The sequence below is a fragment of the Megachile rotundata genome, chromosome 4 (genome assembly GCF_050947335.1).
Source record: "Megachile rotundata isolate GNS110a chromosome 4, iyMegRotu1, whole genome shotgun sequence".
In the NCBI taxonomy this organism is placed as follows: domain Eukaryota; kingdom Metazoa; phylum Arthropoda; class Insecta; order Hymenoptera; family Megachilidae; genus Megachile; species Megachile rotundata.
The window spans coordinates 9,267,161-9,285,510 of NC_134986.1; the positions used below are offsets into that span (position 1 = coordinate 9,267,161).

At 39.3% G+C, this 18,350-nt stretch overlaps 1 protein-coding gene and 1 long non-coding RNA gene across 7 annotated transcripts in view; one reads left to right on the top strand and one right to left on the bottom strand.

Moving 5' to 3' along the window:
* Positions 1–18,350, top strand: part of nmo (serine/threonine-protein kinase nemo) — a 210,611-nt gene that overhangs the window by 120,701 nt on the left and 71,560 nt on the right. For all 6 annotated transcript variants that reach the window (XM_076530660.1, XM_076530661.1, XM_076530658.1 and 3 more), the window contains exons 2-3: positions 2,179–2,308; positions 2,763–2,818. In XM_076530660.1, the coding sequence (XP_076386775.1) occupies positions 2,179–2,308; positions 2,763–2,818 (186 nt within the window). The remainder of the gene's footprint in view (positions 1–2,178; positions 2,309–2,762; positions 2,819–18,350) is intronic.
* The window catches only part of LOC143264266 (uncharacterized), a 128,632-nt gene that overhangs the window by 6,369 nt on the left and 103,913 nt on the right, over positions 1–18,350 (bottom strand). The window lies entirely within an intron of this gene.

The window sequence follows — 18,350 nt, forward strand, 5'->3', positions numbered from 1 at the left end:
GTTATCACATGGCGCATTAAGTACGATTATTTCTACTGAAGCATTCAACGCGTAAACTCACTGTGTGTTCGCGTAATAACTCAGTATGTATTCACGTAACTTTGAAGTAGCGTATCAAATTTCTGTTGTAAATTCAAAACTTTATACCGCCCCTTTCTTATGGCCCACCATCCTACCTTACATTATCGCAACAAGTAAATTATAGAGTAATGGAACAAGTATCTTAGAATCTCCCTGTAATTCGAAAGTACAAGTAACAGTGCTTTCCAGCCGTGTAACTTTCAACTAACACGTCAAATTTCTGCAGTAAATTTAGTACCGTCTTTCTTACTTTTTATGACTGTTATCGCTGCAACTTATGTTTGTTATGAGTGTCTTAATGAAAGCGAATGGAGTGGACACTTGTGGGACTGGTAATCATTTCTTCCAAGGAAAATTTCAAATTATTTTTAATTTTGTAGTTGTACGTTTCTGAGTTAGGTTTATGGAGTCGTGAATTTTTGGATTTGGGGATTTTTAATTTCGGTATTTTTCAAATTTGGGATTTCAACTTTCAACATTTCTCGATTTATAAATTTTCGAATCTCTAAATTTAGGAATTTCATATGTAGTAACTTAGTAGTAACTAATTTAGAAATTTGGAATTTTAGAAATTTCGCAATAGAAACTAGAGAACTTAAACATTTGAAAATTTAGGAATTTCAAACGTCCCAACTTGAAAATTTAAAAATCCAGAAATTTATAGATGCACAAGTATATAAGCCAACTCACTTACCTAAAGTTAAAATATCAGATAAGAATGTTAAAGTAAAAAGCCTGGTAGTTTGAGATTGAGGGAGGAATTTTACGAGCGTAATCGCGAGTTTATCGAAGTTTCCCAGAAGAATTTCGAAAGGCAGAAGTAGCGGCACAATAAATTTCGAGGTTATCTATCGATCCGTGAACGAGTCTGCCCTCCAGGGGGTTAATAACAGAAACGAGCATGATCGATCCGTAATCCAACAGTAGACGACAAACCCGCCACCCTCGTGCACCGATCCTGCACCGATCCGCAGAATAATTATTGTGCCTGCAATTAGTTCGTTTACGGTGGCTCGATTTCATTGTCAGCCGGTTATACCGCAAACCGACGATTCCAATCCCTCCTTTCCATTCGCTAGTCAATCTCGTTCTAAACCGCCACCCTTGTAACTATAACCCTTATAAAGTTTCATACATCGATGCTCGATCCTGACCACCCTTGATACGCCATGGCGGTTCTAACATTTTTTGGGGTGGATCGTGTGACTTTTCAGTATTTGGGGAATATTTGATGTTGGGGGAACTTTTAGGGTAGACTGTTGAAGGGGAGAGTTTTGAAGGTAGATGGTTTGGTCTTTGCTGTGTTACTTTAGAGTAAACGTAGAATTTGGGAAGTTTAGAAGTTGGGAAATTTAGTAGTTGGGAAATATAGAAATTGGGAAATGTAGAAGTTGGAAAATTTAGTAATTGGGAAGTGTAGAATTTGGGAAATTTAGAAATTGGCAAATTTAGAAGTTAGAAAATTCAGAAATTAGCAAATTTAGAAATTGGGAAATTTAGAATTTGGTAAATTTAGAAATTGGAAAATTTGGAAATTGGAAAATTGGGAAATAGGAAAATTTGGAAATTGGAAAATTTGGAAGTTGGGAAATTTAGAAATTGGAAAATTTGGAAGTTGGGTAAATTTGGAAGTTGGGAAATTTGGAAATTGGAAAATTTAGAAATGGGAAAATTTGGAAGTTGGGAAATTTAGATTTTGGCAGATTTAGAAATTGGAAAATTTGGAAGTTGGGAAATTTAGAAATTGGGAAATTTAGAATTTGGAAAATTTGGAAGTTGGGAAATTTAGATTTTAGTAAATTTAGAAATTGGAAAATTTGGAAGTTGGGAAATTTAGAATTTGGTAAATTTAGAAATTGGAAAATTTGGAAGCTGGGAAATTTAGAATTTGGGAAATGTAGAAGTTGGTAATTTATCATGATTCCAGTTTCAGTTCTAACCGAAATACATTAAATGAAGTTTGAGAAGACCAGACCTTTAAGAGAAATAAATTTTCAAGCGGTATATAAAAGCTGATAGTAATATAGCTTTAATTTGAAATATAGCGATTAATTTTGAAGGAGGTATTATTAATGATAAATTATCGTTGATTTACAGGGCAGTCACGGATCCGAGGGACGGTAGGAGAGTGGCCTTGAAGAAACTGCCGAACGTCTTTCAGAGCCTCGTGAGCAGCAAACGGGTCTTCAGGGAGCTGAAGATGCTCTGCTTCTTCAAACACGAAAACGTGAGTACCTTAAACTCATTTTTCAAATTATTTTTCTTCCTCAAGATATTCATTAAACATTACCTGAATCCCTAATTATACTTCTTCGCATCAAAACACAGTTTTTAGATCTATTTACTTGAACTAACACGATCTCTTTCGCATCAAAAGAAAACAGCTTTTAAGTCTTTTAACATTTTCTTAAGGAAAAGTTGTACAAAAGTAAAACGACAAGATTACAATTGCAAATTATGAGTTTTGTACGGTTCGTTTATATTTTAATTCGAGGTGCTAATGAAGACTTGAACATTTTCTCCAATTATATTTAATACGTTAACAGATTTATGACGGTAGTTAACCGTCGTTAGTTTATTAAGAAAATAAATATATTTTGATAAAAGTGAGATTGTATCAATAAAAGATTTGTGTTCATCAAAGTGCTTGCCGTGAATTCGTTACAATTGTTCTTTCACAGGTTCTCTCAGCCTTGGATATCCTTCAACCACCGCACCTAGACTTCTTCCAAGAAATGTATCCTTTTTATGATCGTTAACTGTCAAGGGCATTCGAAAGCTGCTTCTTTCTCAGGTAGTGTGTTCTTACTTTAAGATCATTTATTGATCTTTCGATTACTTGGTATATGCAAAAATATTTCTGTAAAAAAATATCAAGGGTAAAATATTTGTAAAAGCGAATAATTGTAAGAGTGGTAATCGATAGACCAAAATTGCTCGAGTGAATCAGTGAACTTTGTCGTAATAGTTAATGACAACTGTCGTGACGAATTAGTTTTCTTATAGGGACTTTTGAGAATTTCAGAATTTGGAGCTTTGGAAATTTAGAGATTTAAGGATTTGGAAATCTGCAAATTTAGTTATATGGGGGTTTAGAGATTTGGGGATGTAGGAATTTCGAGATTTAGAAATTTGGGAATTTAGCTATTTGGGGGTCTAGAGATTTGGGGATGTAAGAATTTGGGAATTTAGCTATTTGGGGGTTTAGAGATTTGGGAATGTAGAAATTTGGGGGTCTACAAATTTGGAAATTTAGCTATTTGGGGGTCTACAAATTTGGGAATGTAGGAATTTGGAAATTTAGTTATTTGGGGGTCTAGAATTTAAGGAATGTGGTGATATGGGGATGTACTGATTTGGAGATGTGCAAATTTGAGGGTGTAGGGATTTGCGATGTAGTGATTTGTAAATCTACAAATGTAAGTATTTAGCTCGTTAGGAGTTTAGAAATATGAGAATGTGAAAATTTCAAGATTTATGACTTTGAGAATTTAACTGTTTGAAGATCTACAAATTTGAAGATGTATTGTTTTGAGAATTTTAGGAAGAAGATTAGTAAGATTAATAAAAAGCTTCCTTACTAGCCTTCTCCATCCAATAACCTAATACATGCAAAGTAAGAAATGCAAAAATTCTACTATCTATACTCCCAGTTACAATTTCGACATCCCAGAACTAAGAAAAAGGAGAAAGAAACCAAGGGGTTGAACAGGAAGATACATCGATCGAATCACGCGAGGCGAAAGTTCGAGCTGGTCTCTTCCTCTTCTCTTTTCCGGTTCACGCGGAAGCGAGTTCACGCAAATGTTCGCATGAAACGACGCGGAAACTTTTAATCGGCTCGTGGCAGCCAGCAATTAAACGGCGAGAGAGGAAGACACGATCGAGAATCGATCCCGTTCGTTTCTCTCCGATCACGTAAAAGCTTCGCTGCGAATGATCGTCGTTCGGTAAATCGCCCCGGACGCCTTTTTCCGCTTCCTTCTCTGCAACCCTCCTCTCTTTTTCTAAACAACCGAGGGTTGTCTGTGGGCGTTCTTTCGCTTTTCCCACGAATAACGCCGTAATAAACGCCGGAACAAAATAGAAGAAACGGAGTCTCGTGGAGGGTGAAATATCGCGTGGGGGGTCTGCTGAACGTGGGCTTCGATTTTCGAAATTATTTCTTTGTACTAAGCTTATTATGCTAATGTACGCTGATAGATGTTATTCTTTTACGGACATTTTATTTTTATTATTTTTTCATTTTATCTGCTGTCTTTTAATATTTTATTGTTCATTGTATTATTTTACTGTGTTACTCTTAGTGAAGAGTAATATTACTTCACCATTTTGTTATTCATGTTATTGTACCATTATACCACTATTTTTGTCATTTTATAAATTTTACTATTTTACCACTGCATCATTTTTATCATCATCATTTTGCTGTTTTAGATTTTCCTTTTTTCTACTGTTTCATTATTTCACTGAATTATTTGACATAGCATATGTGTAACATATTGTAACATATGGTGATTGTAATATCAATACATTATTTAATATCAATAATGTTATTAGTGATAATTAAACAAATAAGACGTATATACACGTACACATATATGTATGCATACACACATGTATGCATGCATGCATGTATATGCATATGTATACGCATGTGCATGTCAATGTCCATACATGTGGGTATCTACATATCATATGTGAGTATCTATATGAGTATCTACATATGTATACATGTATGTATGTATGTATACATACATATACATATGTATGTGTGTACATACATGCACATGTATCATATTATATCATTTACTGACTCTACTACCACATTTCTTGCCTTCGCCACTAATCCACATTTCACTACCCTATTTAAGTAAACCAGCTTTAAGACTCGCTAATTTTGACAGTAACAAAATTGGAGACTTTATACTTGTTATGATAATACCCTAGCTATGATTGCTTTATGAGGTGTTTCATGGTTAGAGCTATGATTGTCATGATAGGATTAGGGACTCGAGGAAAATCCACGTTTGACCCAGATCCGCTGCTCTGTTTATCCACACGGGTTCATTAGATAATTAGTTCATTACTTAATGAATATTACCGAGAATTTAGTTGCTAACGAAATTCTTCAATCGACCGTATTTTGTTACGCTATTAGAAAATTAGTTTGAACCCTGAAACATTTCGATCGATCTCAACCTTGAAAACGATGTTAACTTCACAGATACAGGGACAATTTCTCTTATCGTTATTACGAATACACTAACACGTGTATGTCATATATGTTTGACATATATGTCACGTATATTTATTGTATTTAATCTGAAGTCTATAAACAGCTTCACTGTAAAGTGGTTTAAATATGAACTTCCAATTTTATTTCATATTACCAAACTTGTCAATAATTTCCACGAAGTAACATTTGAATGTACACTCATTCTATACTTCCCTTACGATAAACAATTAAGACCCTCCATTTTCCTCAACCTGGTTTCTTCAGTTTCATACAATTCCTACTAAAGCTCTAACATAGTTCTATGCTTCAGTCCATATTTAGAACCCAGTCCGTATTTAGACCACTTCACCTGACCTTCATAATTCGTTGCTGTAGTCGAGCCACAAAGGGCAACTAAACCGAACTTCCCAGAATATGGAGTATAATAAATAGAAAAGCAGCCGTCACGTCCAGTTTTAGAATTGTAGTTTCATCGACCAGAAGGGACGATTAAAGGAAAGATTGGTGGAAAGTGGAAAGTTCAGTCGGGGATCAGTAAAGCCGGTTTCGAACGATAGTCGATGGCAGCTACGGTCAGAAAGGTTACGTCGACCTAGCCCTTCTCGAAAATGGAATTAAACGCGAAACTTGCGTCCTTGCACGACCCGCGTCGGACACGTGTTCGAGGAGCTAACTTAATAAATCTCGAGGTTCGCGTTACGCCAGATCAATAACGCCCGACGATGCTCGGCTCCGTCACGTTCCATCAAGTCGGGAAAAAAACCTTAATTTCAAGGTAAAACGTGGCTCCACCTATTTTGTCGGATCCCTTGGAAACTTCTTAGCCAGGGTTCTTTTGAAAATTGAGCTTCTCAAGTTTTCCGAAGGAAGTTTTTCTATTTCCACTGAAAGATATTCGGTCGTAGTCTTTGACGAGAAAAAGATACACAAGTTTATTTACGTGCACGCGAAAGATTGATCACAGGAAAATAAATATAAATAAATTGCGATAGCAACAAGAACGATCAGATACATTTCCTGAAACATGCGTCACCGAAATCCGGGAATTAACCGGAAACAAACAATCGAATTTCCGTGGAAATATTTCGAGCTTCTCCCAATGTTTGCCCCGTATCGTTCAACTATTCCGAATTCGAGCAGCGGTTCCCGGCTAAATTTGTTTCGTTATCGATCGCGACTATCGATGTGTTTCGACCACGCTCGTGACCTCCACGCGGTTTCGTAACGATCGCGTAACGAAAACGAGCGGAATGACGCGCGTAACCAAGAACAAACGGTGCGCCACGTAACGGAGGAACGATCTACGTAGACGCCACGAGTCTGAACTTACGTAACTTCCAGAACAGAGAGAGAGGAAGTATCTACGGACTTGCACGGAGATCCCCCTTTCCGGACGTGATTTCGGTAGAACGTGCCGGAGATCCAAGGGAAATCGAGATCAGCTCGGGTTTGACGGCAGTTTGTTAGCTGACTGGAGGTAGTCTATCTTCGAGGGTCTTTCCGGGAACATCGTTGAATATCCCTTCACTTTTCATCCCGTTATCTTCGTTCTACCGTTCGAAAGAATTCCACTTAATCTCGAAGCTTCGGAATGGACCATTTTCTGAATAACCGGAAGGCACAGTCTTTCGGTATGAGAGTATTTATCGTGGAATAATGAATTTTAAAGTGGAGGAAGGTAGAATTCAGTTGATCGGTGAAATTGCCTCGCCTTATATCTTTACTCGTCGAATCGTTTTACGTAGTATCGTTGCGCGGTATATTACCGTATGTTTTATTGCCACTCTTCAAGATTACGTTATGTTACTGCACGTTTAGATTACCGTCGTATCACGCGTTATATCGCCACGTTGTTATTACGTATTATATTACCATGTGTTAAGAGTACTATGCGTTATAACGTCACGTGTCAAGGTTATCACGCGCTTTATCACCATGCGTCAAAGTTACTTTGCATTATATCGCCGTGCACTATATCACCACGCGTCAAGACTATCACACATTAGTTCGCCACGTGCTGTAACAAACTCGCGTTGTATTGCCATGCACCATAATTACCTCGCGTTATATCGCCACATATCAAGGTTACCTTGCGCTATATCGCCCCGTACTAGGTTACCACGCGTCAAGACTATCACGCGTTAGATTGCCACGTATCATAATTACCTTGTGTTATAAAGTCACGTGTCAAGATTACGACGCGTTGTATCACCACGCGTTAAAGTTACTTTGCGCTATATCGCTGTGCACTATATCACCACGCGTCAAGATTATCACACATTAGTTCGACACGTGCTGTAACAACCTCGCGTTATATTGCCACGCACCATAATTACCTCGCGTTATATCGCCATGCATCAAGGTTACCTCGCGCTATATCTCCACGTACTAAGTTACCACGCGTCAAGACTATCACGCATTAGATTGCCACTTGTCATGATTACCTTGCGTTATATCGTCACGTGTCATAATTACCTCGCGTTATATCGCCATGTATCAAGGTCACCTCGCACTATATCGCCACTGATCAAGGTTACCTCGAGCTGTATCACCATAAGCTATATTACCATACATCAAGATGATCACGTGTTAGATCGCTACCCGTTAAGACAACCTCGTGTTATATCATCTTGTGTCAAAATTATCTCTTGTTATATCGCCACGAATTAAATCTACCATGCGTCAAAATTATCACGTATTAATTATTGTTTGCTATACCATTAAATAACCACGCGTCAAAATTGCCTCGTGTTATATCGCCATGTATTATAACGCACTCGTCTTGTGCCCTATCATCACCCAATTTTGTCGCCATGCGTTAGTTTCGCATTATAGTACGTTGCAATATGCTTTGAGTACTCTCGCGTTATTTCGCCACGAGGTATATCAGTATAAATCGTATGACCACCTGTTGTATCGCAGCGCCGTTGTAACCGGACCATATAATATCGTTTGTTCGGTAAATTCCAAACAATGCAGTCTATCGAGAGTAGAATCGATTTTGGTTTTAATCGAGAACAACGACCTTCCTTCCCTCGCGTTTTCAATAATGAAGGTTTGAACGGGCGGCAGTCATTCGGACCACTGTATTAACCGGTAATCTCGTTAACGTATCGTCTGCGAGACGGCGGTTTAGCCGAGCTGTTTAATTAGAAATTAGGCAGCCGCTTTCAGCGAAGTTGAACTTGGCTGCGAGAAGTTTCTTGGCCAACAAGAGAGTGGGCCGGTGAATTTTCCATGTAGATGGAATTAGAATCGATCCAGACGCAAACATCCTCGAGTAACCAATGGAGTTAATGGCGTCAGAACTTCCGACAATATCCCCGGAAGACTTCTTCGCTCTTCGGAAATGAACATCATTTATCCTTTAAGAGATAAGTACTTCGCAAAGTAAGATCATAACTAATACTTCCAGACGATCGGTTATGGATACAATCGAAGCATTCAATTGTATAATGCATCTCATTAGAAACAACTTCAAATTATGCTTATATCAAAACCACCCTCAAAAACATCTGTAAATAATGTTTATATCAAAGCAATTGTAAATAACACTTACATTGAGACCAGCATCAAAAACAACTGCAAATAAGATTTGTATGAAAACCACCCTCAAAAACATCTTTAAATAATGTTTATATCAAAGCAGCAATAAGAAACATTTGCATTGAAACCAGCATCAAAAACGTATCAAGAAACGCAGCATCAGCAAATGATGTTTATATCAAAACTACCCCCAAAAACATTTGTAAATAATGTTCACATCAAAGCAACTGCAAGTAACATTTATATTGAGGCCACTGTCAAAAACAATTGCAACTAATATTTGTATCAAAACCACCCTCAGAAATATCTGTAAATAATGTTCACATCAAAGCAACTGCAAGTAACATTTACATTGAAACCACTATCAAAAACAATTGTCAATGATATTTGTATGAAAACCATCCCTAAAAACAGCTGTAAATAATGTTCACATCAAAGCAACTGCAAGTTACATTTACATTGAAACCACTATCAAAAACAATTGTCAATGATATTTGTATGAAAACCATCCCCAAAAACAGTTGTAAATAATGTTCACATCAAAGCAACTGCAAGTAACATTTACATTGAAACCACTATCAAAAACAATTGTCAATGATATTTGTATGAAAACCATCCCCAAAAACATCTGTAAATAATGTTTATATCAAAGCAATTGTAAATAACACTTACATTGAGACCATCATCAAAAACAATTGCAAATAATATTTGTATCAAAACCACCCTCGAAAACATCTCTAAATAACATTTACACCGAAACCACCCTCAAAGGCAGCTGCAAATAACATTTGCATCAAAACTTCTCCAAAACATCTCCAGCCAACATTAACATCAAAACCTCCATCAGAAACAGCTGTAAATAACATTCGTACCAAAACTACCCTGCACCCAGGGATTGCTGTATCAGATACAGTCTTTATCTCCACAGATATTTTCGTAGAAACGGTTGTTTCCCTCGGAATTAACATTGCCCCGTGCCGTTGCGGCATAATCAGAATCCCAAAGTTAGGCTATCTTCGCTTTGCATCGATGGTCCCCCGGTGACAGTCCGAGGGTGTTGCGATTCCGTTAGAAGCCACCGTCTAATTCCTAATTAAGGATCCTGCTCGATTAGCTCGCTTTCACCATATGGGGGTTGGTGGTCTCGCTGGCGTTCCAGCCAGACGGTCCCAGACACCGGCGTGGTCCATAGCCACCATGGTGCCCCAGCCAGTTGCTCGATGGCAATCATGGATTATTAATGCGTGCACCGCACGGCTATTGATAGCTCGATAGCGTGCCATTACCACCCCCTTTCGCCACCCCTGCGCCTGATAGACAGAATAGCACACCGTCGGTTTGCTCGAGTCCGTTTACATTGTTGCATCACTGATAATATAACATCCTTGAGTGACTGCCTTGATCGATTTATCGATCCACTGATCTATGGATCTGTGCTGCGGTGATAGCAGGGAAGTTGCGACAGTGATGGGTTTCGTAGTTTCAAGATTTTGACGTTTGAGGTTTTTGGTGTTTATGGTTTCTCTGTTTATTGAGGTTGGAACTTTTTAGGGAAAGGGGGTTTGTGGGTTTGTGAATTGGCATATTACAAATCCTCAAATTTGCAAATTTCTGCATTCTCAAATTCTTGGTTTGAGAATTTCTTATGTTTCCAAATTTGCAAAGCCCTAAGTTCCTAAATTTTCAAGTTGAATCTCCAAATTTCTTACATTTCCAAATCCCCAAATTTCCAAATTCTTGCATCCCCAAATTCTTAGCTTGAGAATTTCTCAAGTTCCCTTTGCAAACCCACAAATTCCTAAACTCCCAAATTTGCAAACCCTCAAATTCCTAAATTCCTAAATTCCCAAATTTGCAAACCCCCAAATTCCTAAACTCCCAAATTTGCAAACCCCCAAATTCCTAAATTTTCAAATTTGCAAACCCCCAAATTCCTAAATTCCCAAATTTGCTAACCCCCAAATTCCTAAATTCTCAAATTTGCAAACCCTCAAATTCCTAAATTTTCAAATTTGCAAACCCTCAAATTCCTAAATTTTCGAATTTGCAAACCCCCAAATTCCTAAATTCCCAAATTTGCTAACCCCCAAATTCCTAAATTTCCCAATTTGCAAACCCTCAAATTCCTAAATTCCCAAATGTGCAAACCCCCAAATTCCTAAATTCCCAAATTTGCAAACCCCCAAATTCCTAAATTCCCAAATGTGCAAACCCCCAAATTCCTAAATTCCCAAATGTGCAAACCCTCAAATTCCTAAATTCCCAAACTTGCAAACCCCTAAATTCCTAAACTCCCAAATTTGCAAACCCTCAAATTCCTAAATTCCCAAATTTGTAAGTCCCCAAATTCCTAAATTTCCAAGTTGACAAATCCCTAAATTCTCAAATTTCCAATTCCCCAAATTTCCAAATCCCTTCACCCCTAAATCTTCATCCCCAAATTTCCAAATCCTTGCACCCTTAAATCTCCATCCCCAAATTTTCAAATGAAGCTATTAAGCTTTCTTGTACTTCCAAAAATTATTTCCACAGTTCGTAAGACCTCCATAGATTATAAATTAAGTTCGTGTGTGTAAATTGTTACCTGACACCATTATTCCGTGTAAGTACTATTTTATTCAGTTGGCAAGTGCAAACACACGTGTGCTGTACAGAGGTTTGTCAACGTAGACGGTTAAGAGGCCCGCATCAAAGGGTTCCTTGCGTGTACCCCCATCATCGAACCGATCGATATCGATTACAAGCATCCTGTGTTCGCGTCGTTATTCATTATCGATTGCACGTGTATTGAATCTTCGATGAGAAGAACTGTTATGCGGGTGGAAATATTAAACTACGTTGCTGCTGTACTTCGATATTAAAATTTTATATCGTGTAACGATTGGAATGCAATATACAAGATACGAGAAGATACTTTTTCAAAATTTTATCAGTGCTGGGTAAATTTGATCTTTGTTGTTTATTGGTGTTAGAAAATCCCAGTGACCCACCCTAACAAAGCAGGGACGACGGGCACATGGCCGTCCTACGACGACCATCGCGGGGTAGAGGCCTGACGTCCGGGCCATAAAACAACCCTAGGGCCTCAAGTTTCGCGGGGACTAGGAAACCTCGCGGAACGGGAAGAGGGCATTCGTTTAGAGACCTTTGGAAAAGGCGTTCGTCCACAGACCTTGGAAAGGCATCCTTCTCTTGAGGACGCTATTTCGCCCACGGATTCGGCATATATTTAAAATATATAGTATTTTGAAACCGAACTCAGTTAGCGTTTTAAGCATTTTTCTACCTCGTCTTACAAGTCAGAAGTGGGATACACCTAAAGAGGTTCGATAAACCTCGCGTTTTAAATCCGCTCGTGATATACAGTGCCAATTTTAGACGTTTTAACGCGGTTGTGCCTGTGAGTAGTGAGACAAGTAATAGTGTGTTTTGGTGACAATGGTTCGATCAAGCAGGAAGTCGTGTAGGTCATCTCGGGATTGTTCACGGGGACGTTTGCGCGAGCGTGAACAATCGAAGGACTTCGTGCATAAGGGAAAAAGTGTACGCGATCGTTCGCGAGAAGATTCGCGAAACCGTTCGCAAGATGATTCGCGAAATCGTTCAAGGTACGAGCGAGAAAATCGTTCGCGAGGGCGAAATGTGTACGATAGTGATCGTTCTAAAGATCGGGATCATGGTGAATCTCGTGACCGTGGACGCGATGTATCGCGGGACCGAAAAAGAGACACTTTGCGAAACCGCAGATGTAGCGAATCGCGAGATTGTCGACGTCATAGTTCGCGGGATAATTCATTGGACAGTTATTGTGAATCTTTGCATAATGATGCATGTGCAGAACGAAGGCGTTCATGGGATCGTGAACGGAATTCAGCGCGTGGACACTCGCGCCGTCGGAACCGTTCGATGGACAGTTCTGGATCAGAGAATTTACGTGCGACGGTAAAATGTTTAAGACAACAGCTTCAAGCGGTGCGTTATCGGCCAGGGAATGAGGAATTCCTGATACCGAAGTTCGACCCTGCGAAAGATAGTGCGGATGTGGAGCAATGGACACGTCAGGTTGATCGCATAGCGCGGCGATATAATTGGAGTGACGACGATATATTGCTAGTTGTTGCTCGAAGTTTAAAGGGACATGCACAACGTGTGTATGATGAGGAGTTAGTCAACGATCATACGTGGAGGTCGTTGAAAACGATTCTATTGAGACGTTTTAAGAAGCCGTTACCGTTTGCGCGATTATTATTGGAAGCAGCCACCTATACGGCCAGTGCCGGACAACATTTGGGAGATTATTGTTTCGAAAAGTTGTCGAAATTGCGTGCTCTCAAATTGGATATTCCGGACGCTTACCTGGCAGACGCGGTAATCGGCGGCATCCAGGATGAAAACGTGACCAGGACCATCAGGTCAAAACGGTACAAGGATGCAGACGAACTGTACGCAGCAATGAATGAGATGGGAGCTATGCCGCAACGGACAGATAGCGAAAATGAAAACGAAGTATTTACGCCGACGGGAAGCCCTGGGTCATCGACGACCGAGGGATAGATTCAACAATCGGCGGTGATATGTTATAATTGCAGGGAAGTTGGACATTTCTCTGCCCAATGCAGCAAAGAACGAAGTATTTGTACGTTCTGCAATAAATCGGGGCACTTGGATAAATTTTGTTTCAGGTTAAGACAGGTTAATATTGAACAATGAGCGATATATTGGCGTTTACGCATTGACGGCGACGGCAGCAAAAACGGACAACGATACGGTTGGACTCGGCGAGAGGCCAGTAGGTATCAACAGGGAGACTTAGTAACGGCCAAAATGACCATTGACCGAACGACGGGAGAAAGCAGGTAGCTTTGTTCCAAAATTAAAGAGCCGGTCAGGATGCAGCAGACACGTAAATAACTGTTACGAAGTCAAGGGTTTAATAAAGGGAGGTAGACGAGTCAAACTCGCTTTCCTGGTAAAATTGAAATCTTGAGTTGTAGACGGTATGTTAATATATGTTCTATTCTCGTTCTGTTTAGTGTTATCACGAGTATGTAACTCGTGGTAGTTAGTACACGGCAACAGCAGCGGTCGAAGGTCACCGGTTACAGCTGTTGCTTATGGATATCATCATCTTCGGCAGCATGAAATAAGTCATCGCTGGAAAAGAAGATGTTTTGTTACATCGTGTCGGGGCGATAGAGATCGGCCCCGGCCGATGCTGCTGGTGTGATGCTTGTAGAGGTGGCGTGGCCACTTGCAAGATCATACTGAAGCTGTCATGTCAGTGAGCAAGGTTGCTACTGAATGATGGAAAGAGGTCCTAATTGTCAACGGTGAAATGTGTTCGCTGTTGTTTGGTTACCACCTCTTCGCCGAATTCCAGTAGTGGTGGTGCACAACTACTACTGGAGACCGATGAGCGTTTCATGGTGATAGTTCTTATTGCCTGATCTGCGAAGCCGACATGTCAGTGAGCAGGGTTGCTACTGAATGTTGAGAAAAAGGTTCTGATTGTCAACGGTGAAACGTGTTCGCCGTTGTTCTATGACGTCCTTTTAGCCGGAGGCCAGTAGTGGTGGTGCACCACTACTGGATACGATGAGCGGTCACGACAATAGTTCTTATTGTCTGATTCGCGAAAGTGTCATGACAGAGAGCAGATGCTGCAGACTGTCATGATGAAGACATCAGATTCTTCAAGCAGCAAATGGCAGCGAAATACCAAAGACATCAGTAAGGGGTTGCAACTTGGCAACTCTGACGAGATCCAGAAATCGAGCGATGAACAAGAGTCATCGCTGATAAAAGCTGATCAACGGCAAAGGCAAAAGCCGTGACCAGAAAGGGGAGTAATAGTGGCTACTATTTATCGATTATTCGTAGAATATTCTTTCGAGGCTCGAATTGATATTTTAGAGATTGAACAATATACTCAGGCAAATGCTGAATCTTTTGTTACAGAAACCTATTGAAAACCATGCTTGAGGACAAGCATATTTGCAGGCTGGCCGAGTGTTAGAAAATCCCAGTGACCCACCCTAACAAAGCAGGGACGACGGGCACATGGCCGTCCTACGACGACCATCGCGGGGTAGAGGCCTGACGTCCGGGCCATAAAACAACCCTAGGGCCTCAAGTTTCGCGGGGACTAGGAAACCTCGCGGAACGGGAAGAGGGCATTCGTTTAGAGACCTTTGGAAAAGGCGTTCGTCCACAGACCTTGGAAAGGCATCCTTCTCTTGAGGACGCTATTTCGCCCACGGATTCGGCATATATTTAAAATATATAGTATTTTGAAACCGAACTCAGTTAGCGTTTCAACCATTTTTCTACCTCGTCTTACATTGGTATTCATTTATTTGAGGTCAAAATATTTTTGCAAAATTTTTTATTAATTTTGGTAGGGTTGAAGCTTTTGTAAAATATATTTATTTTTGAAGAGTTGAAGTGTTTGCGAAATTTATTAATTTTTGATGGATGAAGATTTTGCAAAATTTGTTGATTTCTGACAAATTGAAGATTTTATAAAATGTACCAATTTTTGATGATTCGAAGATTGCAGAAAATATACGAATTTCTGATAAGTTGATTTTTTAGTAAAATTTATTAATTTCTGACAGATTGAAGATTTTACAAAATGTACCAATTTCTGATGAGTTGAAATTTTCTCAAAATTTATTTAATTAATTCCTGACAGGTCAAACTTTGTATAAAATATATGAATTTTTGATGAGTTGATTTTTTAGTAAAATTTATTAATTTCTGACAGATTGAAGATTTTACAAAATGTACCAATTTCTGATGACTTGAAATTTTCTCAAAATTTATTTAATTAATTCCTGACAAGTCAAACTTTGTACAAAATACATGAATTTTTGATGAGTTGATTTTTTAATAAAATTTATTAATTTCTGACGGGTTGAAGTTTCTACAAAACACATTAATTTTTGAAGTAAATTATCTAAGACAGTTAATTCTGGGAATTCATCAAAGGACTGAGTATAATAGCCGTTTCATATCCTTTCCTTTTCTCCTTGCCACATCTTTTCCATATTTTTGCATTTGTCCGTATTGCGTTAGATCGCGTTGCATCACGTCTCGTCATCGGGCACCTCCCACACGTGGATCGTAGATATTCGCAGAAAAATCGAACGGGAAGGAATGATTCACAGTGGGTAGATTATGAAAGAAAAATCTCTAGTTTCGACCTAGAAACCAACGACTGTAAGAATTCCCGCCTACAATTTACTTTCTTTCGTTCGGACAACGTTGCATCTGCAATCGATCAAAATAACTTCTCAATAATCTAATCAACTATATTAATAATCTTGCAGTTTGTTTCGTATTTAAATTCAATAACGACGTTGAGCTATGTTTTTCGTATTTAAATTCAATTTCGACGTTGAGCTATGTTTTTCGTATTTAAATTCAACGACGACGTTGAGCTATGTTTTTCGTATTTAAATTCAATGACGACGTTGTCTAGTTTGTTCATACAATTTTAATCGAATTTGTGGAAACAATGATTCGCAAGATATCGGTAATTAATATCGCAATTAATAACTAACGTGGTGTTGCGAGGAGTTGAATCGAATGGTTTCGTCCTCCCCTGTTTTAATCGACGTCGATACCAACGATCGCTTGGTTTGTAAACGAATCATCCCTTTCGTGTCTATCCGAAACATTGTCGACAATTTTCATTATAATTCGGATTATAATTCCACGGTAATCTGATCGGCAATTATCCGGCGATTCCAACTTGTGCCGCACACTGCGACGTCAAACATGATACGTTGTAAGCGCCGTTTCGCAGGATTAATATTTTCTGTTACATTTTGTGTGTTTTGAAATTGGTCATATGTGATCGACAGTGATTTATGTAGTTTAACATTTAGGTAGTTAAAACTTCACGTGGATATTTGGAAAATTGAGAATTGGGAGTTTTGAAAGTTAAGAATTTGAAAATTTTGAGAATTGGGTTTTGGTAATTGAGGATTTGGAGAATCGAGAATTTGAGACTATAGCAGTTTGACAAATTGGGAATTCAGGAAATTGCGAATGTGGGAGATTTGCGAATTGGGGGATTTGGAAATTTTTGGAATAGAAAATTTGGGGAATAGGACATTTTAAAAATGAGGTATTTGGGGATTAGGGAATTTAGGAAATAGGGAATTCGGGGACTAGGAAATTTGAAAACTAAGGAATTCGGGGAATAAGGAATTTCGAGAAAAAGGAATTCGGGGTCTAGGGAATTTGAGGAATAAGGAATTTGGAAGCTACAGAATTTGGGGAATTTGGAATTTGGGGAATGTGGGAATTGGGGAATATGGGAATTGGGGAATGTGGAAATTTGGGAATGTGGAATTGGGGAATGTGGGAATTGGGGAAAGTGGAAATTTGGGAATGTGAAATTGGGGAAAGTGGAAATTGGGAAATGTGGAAATTGGGTAAAGTGGAAATTGGGGAAAGTGGAAATTGGGAAATGTGGAAATTGGGTAAAGTGGAAATTGGGGAAAGTGGAAATTGGGAAATGTGGAAATTGGGTAAAGTGGAAATTGGGAAAAGTGGAAATTGGGGAATATGGGAATTGGGGAATGTGGAAATTTGGGAATGTGGAATTGGGAAAAGTGGAAATTGGGGAATGTGGAAATTGGGGAAAGTGGAAATTGGGGATGTGGGAATTGGGGAATGTGGAAATTTGGGAACGTGGAATTGGGGAAAGTGGAAATTGGGGAATGTGGAAATTGGGTAAAGTGGAAATTGGGGAATGTGGAAATTTGGGAATGTAAAATTGGGAAAAATGGAAATTGGGGAAAGTGGAAATTGGGGAATGTGGGAATTGCTGAACGTAGGAATTGCTAAATATGGGAATTGGTGAATGTGAGTATGTGGAAAATTTGAAACCTAAAATTTGAAAAATGAAATTCGAACAATCAAGGAATCAAATAAGTCATCTCTTCGTATTCCGACCCTTCCCGTTTTCGTTACCTCGTATCGACCGCCGCAACAAAGCCAGCAAACAACATGATGTGAAAATGTTAGAAGCGTAAAAAAGGGAGAAGGAAAAGGGAGGAAAGGCGAATCTGGTTACGTAGGTGGGCAGACGGGTTCCCACGCGGCGAGTGAACCGGTGCTTACGAAACACGAGACGTTCTGGCATATTCTCGGATTGCGGATTAGTTAAGCTGCGCGTAAGTGCGCAGCTGACTATGTTAACCCTTGGAGGTCCATGTTGGATCTATTTGGAGCCGCGTTTCCGTCGTTATATTACTCTGGCAGTGTACCAACGCGGTTACGGAGCGAAACGCGTCGATCTTCGTAACATCGACATCGACTTATCGTACACCTATCGATTATCATAGTCCCTGCATATTAGCGTGGTACTTGTTAGGCTTAAATCCGGTGGCCAAGTTTTTTCCGCTCAAAAACTCCCGTCAGGGTTTCACGGTTGGCCGCGCTTCGATTTTTCAGGAAACACCATGGGGTA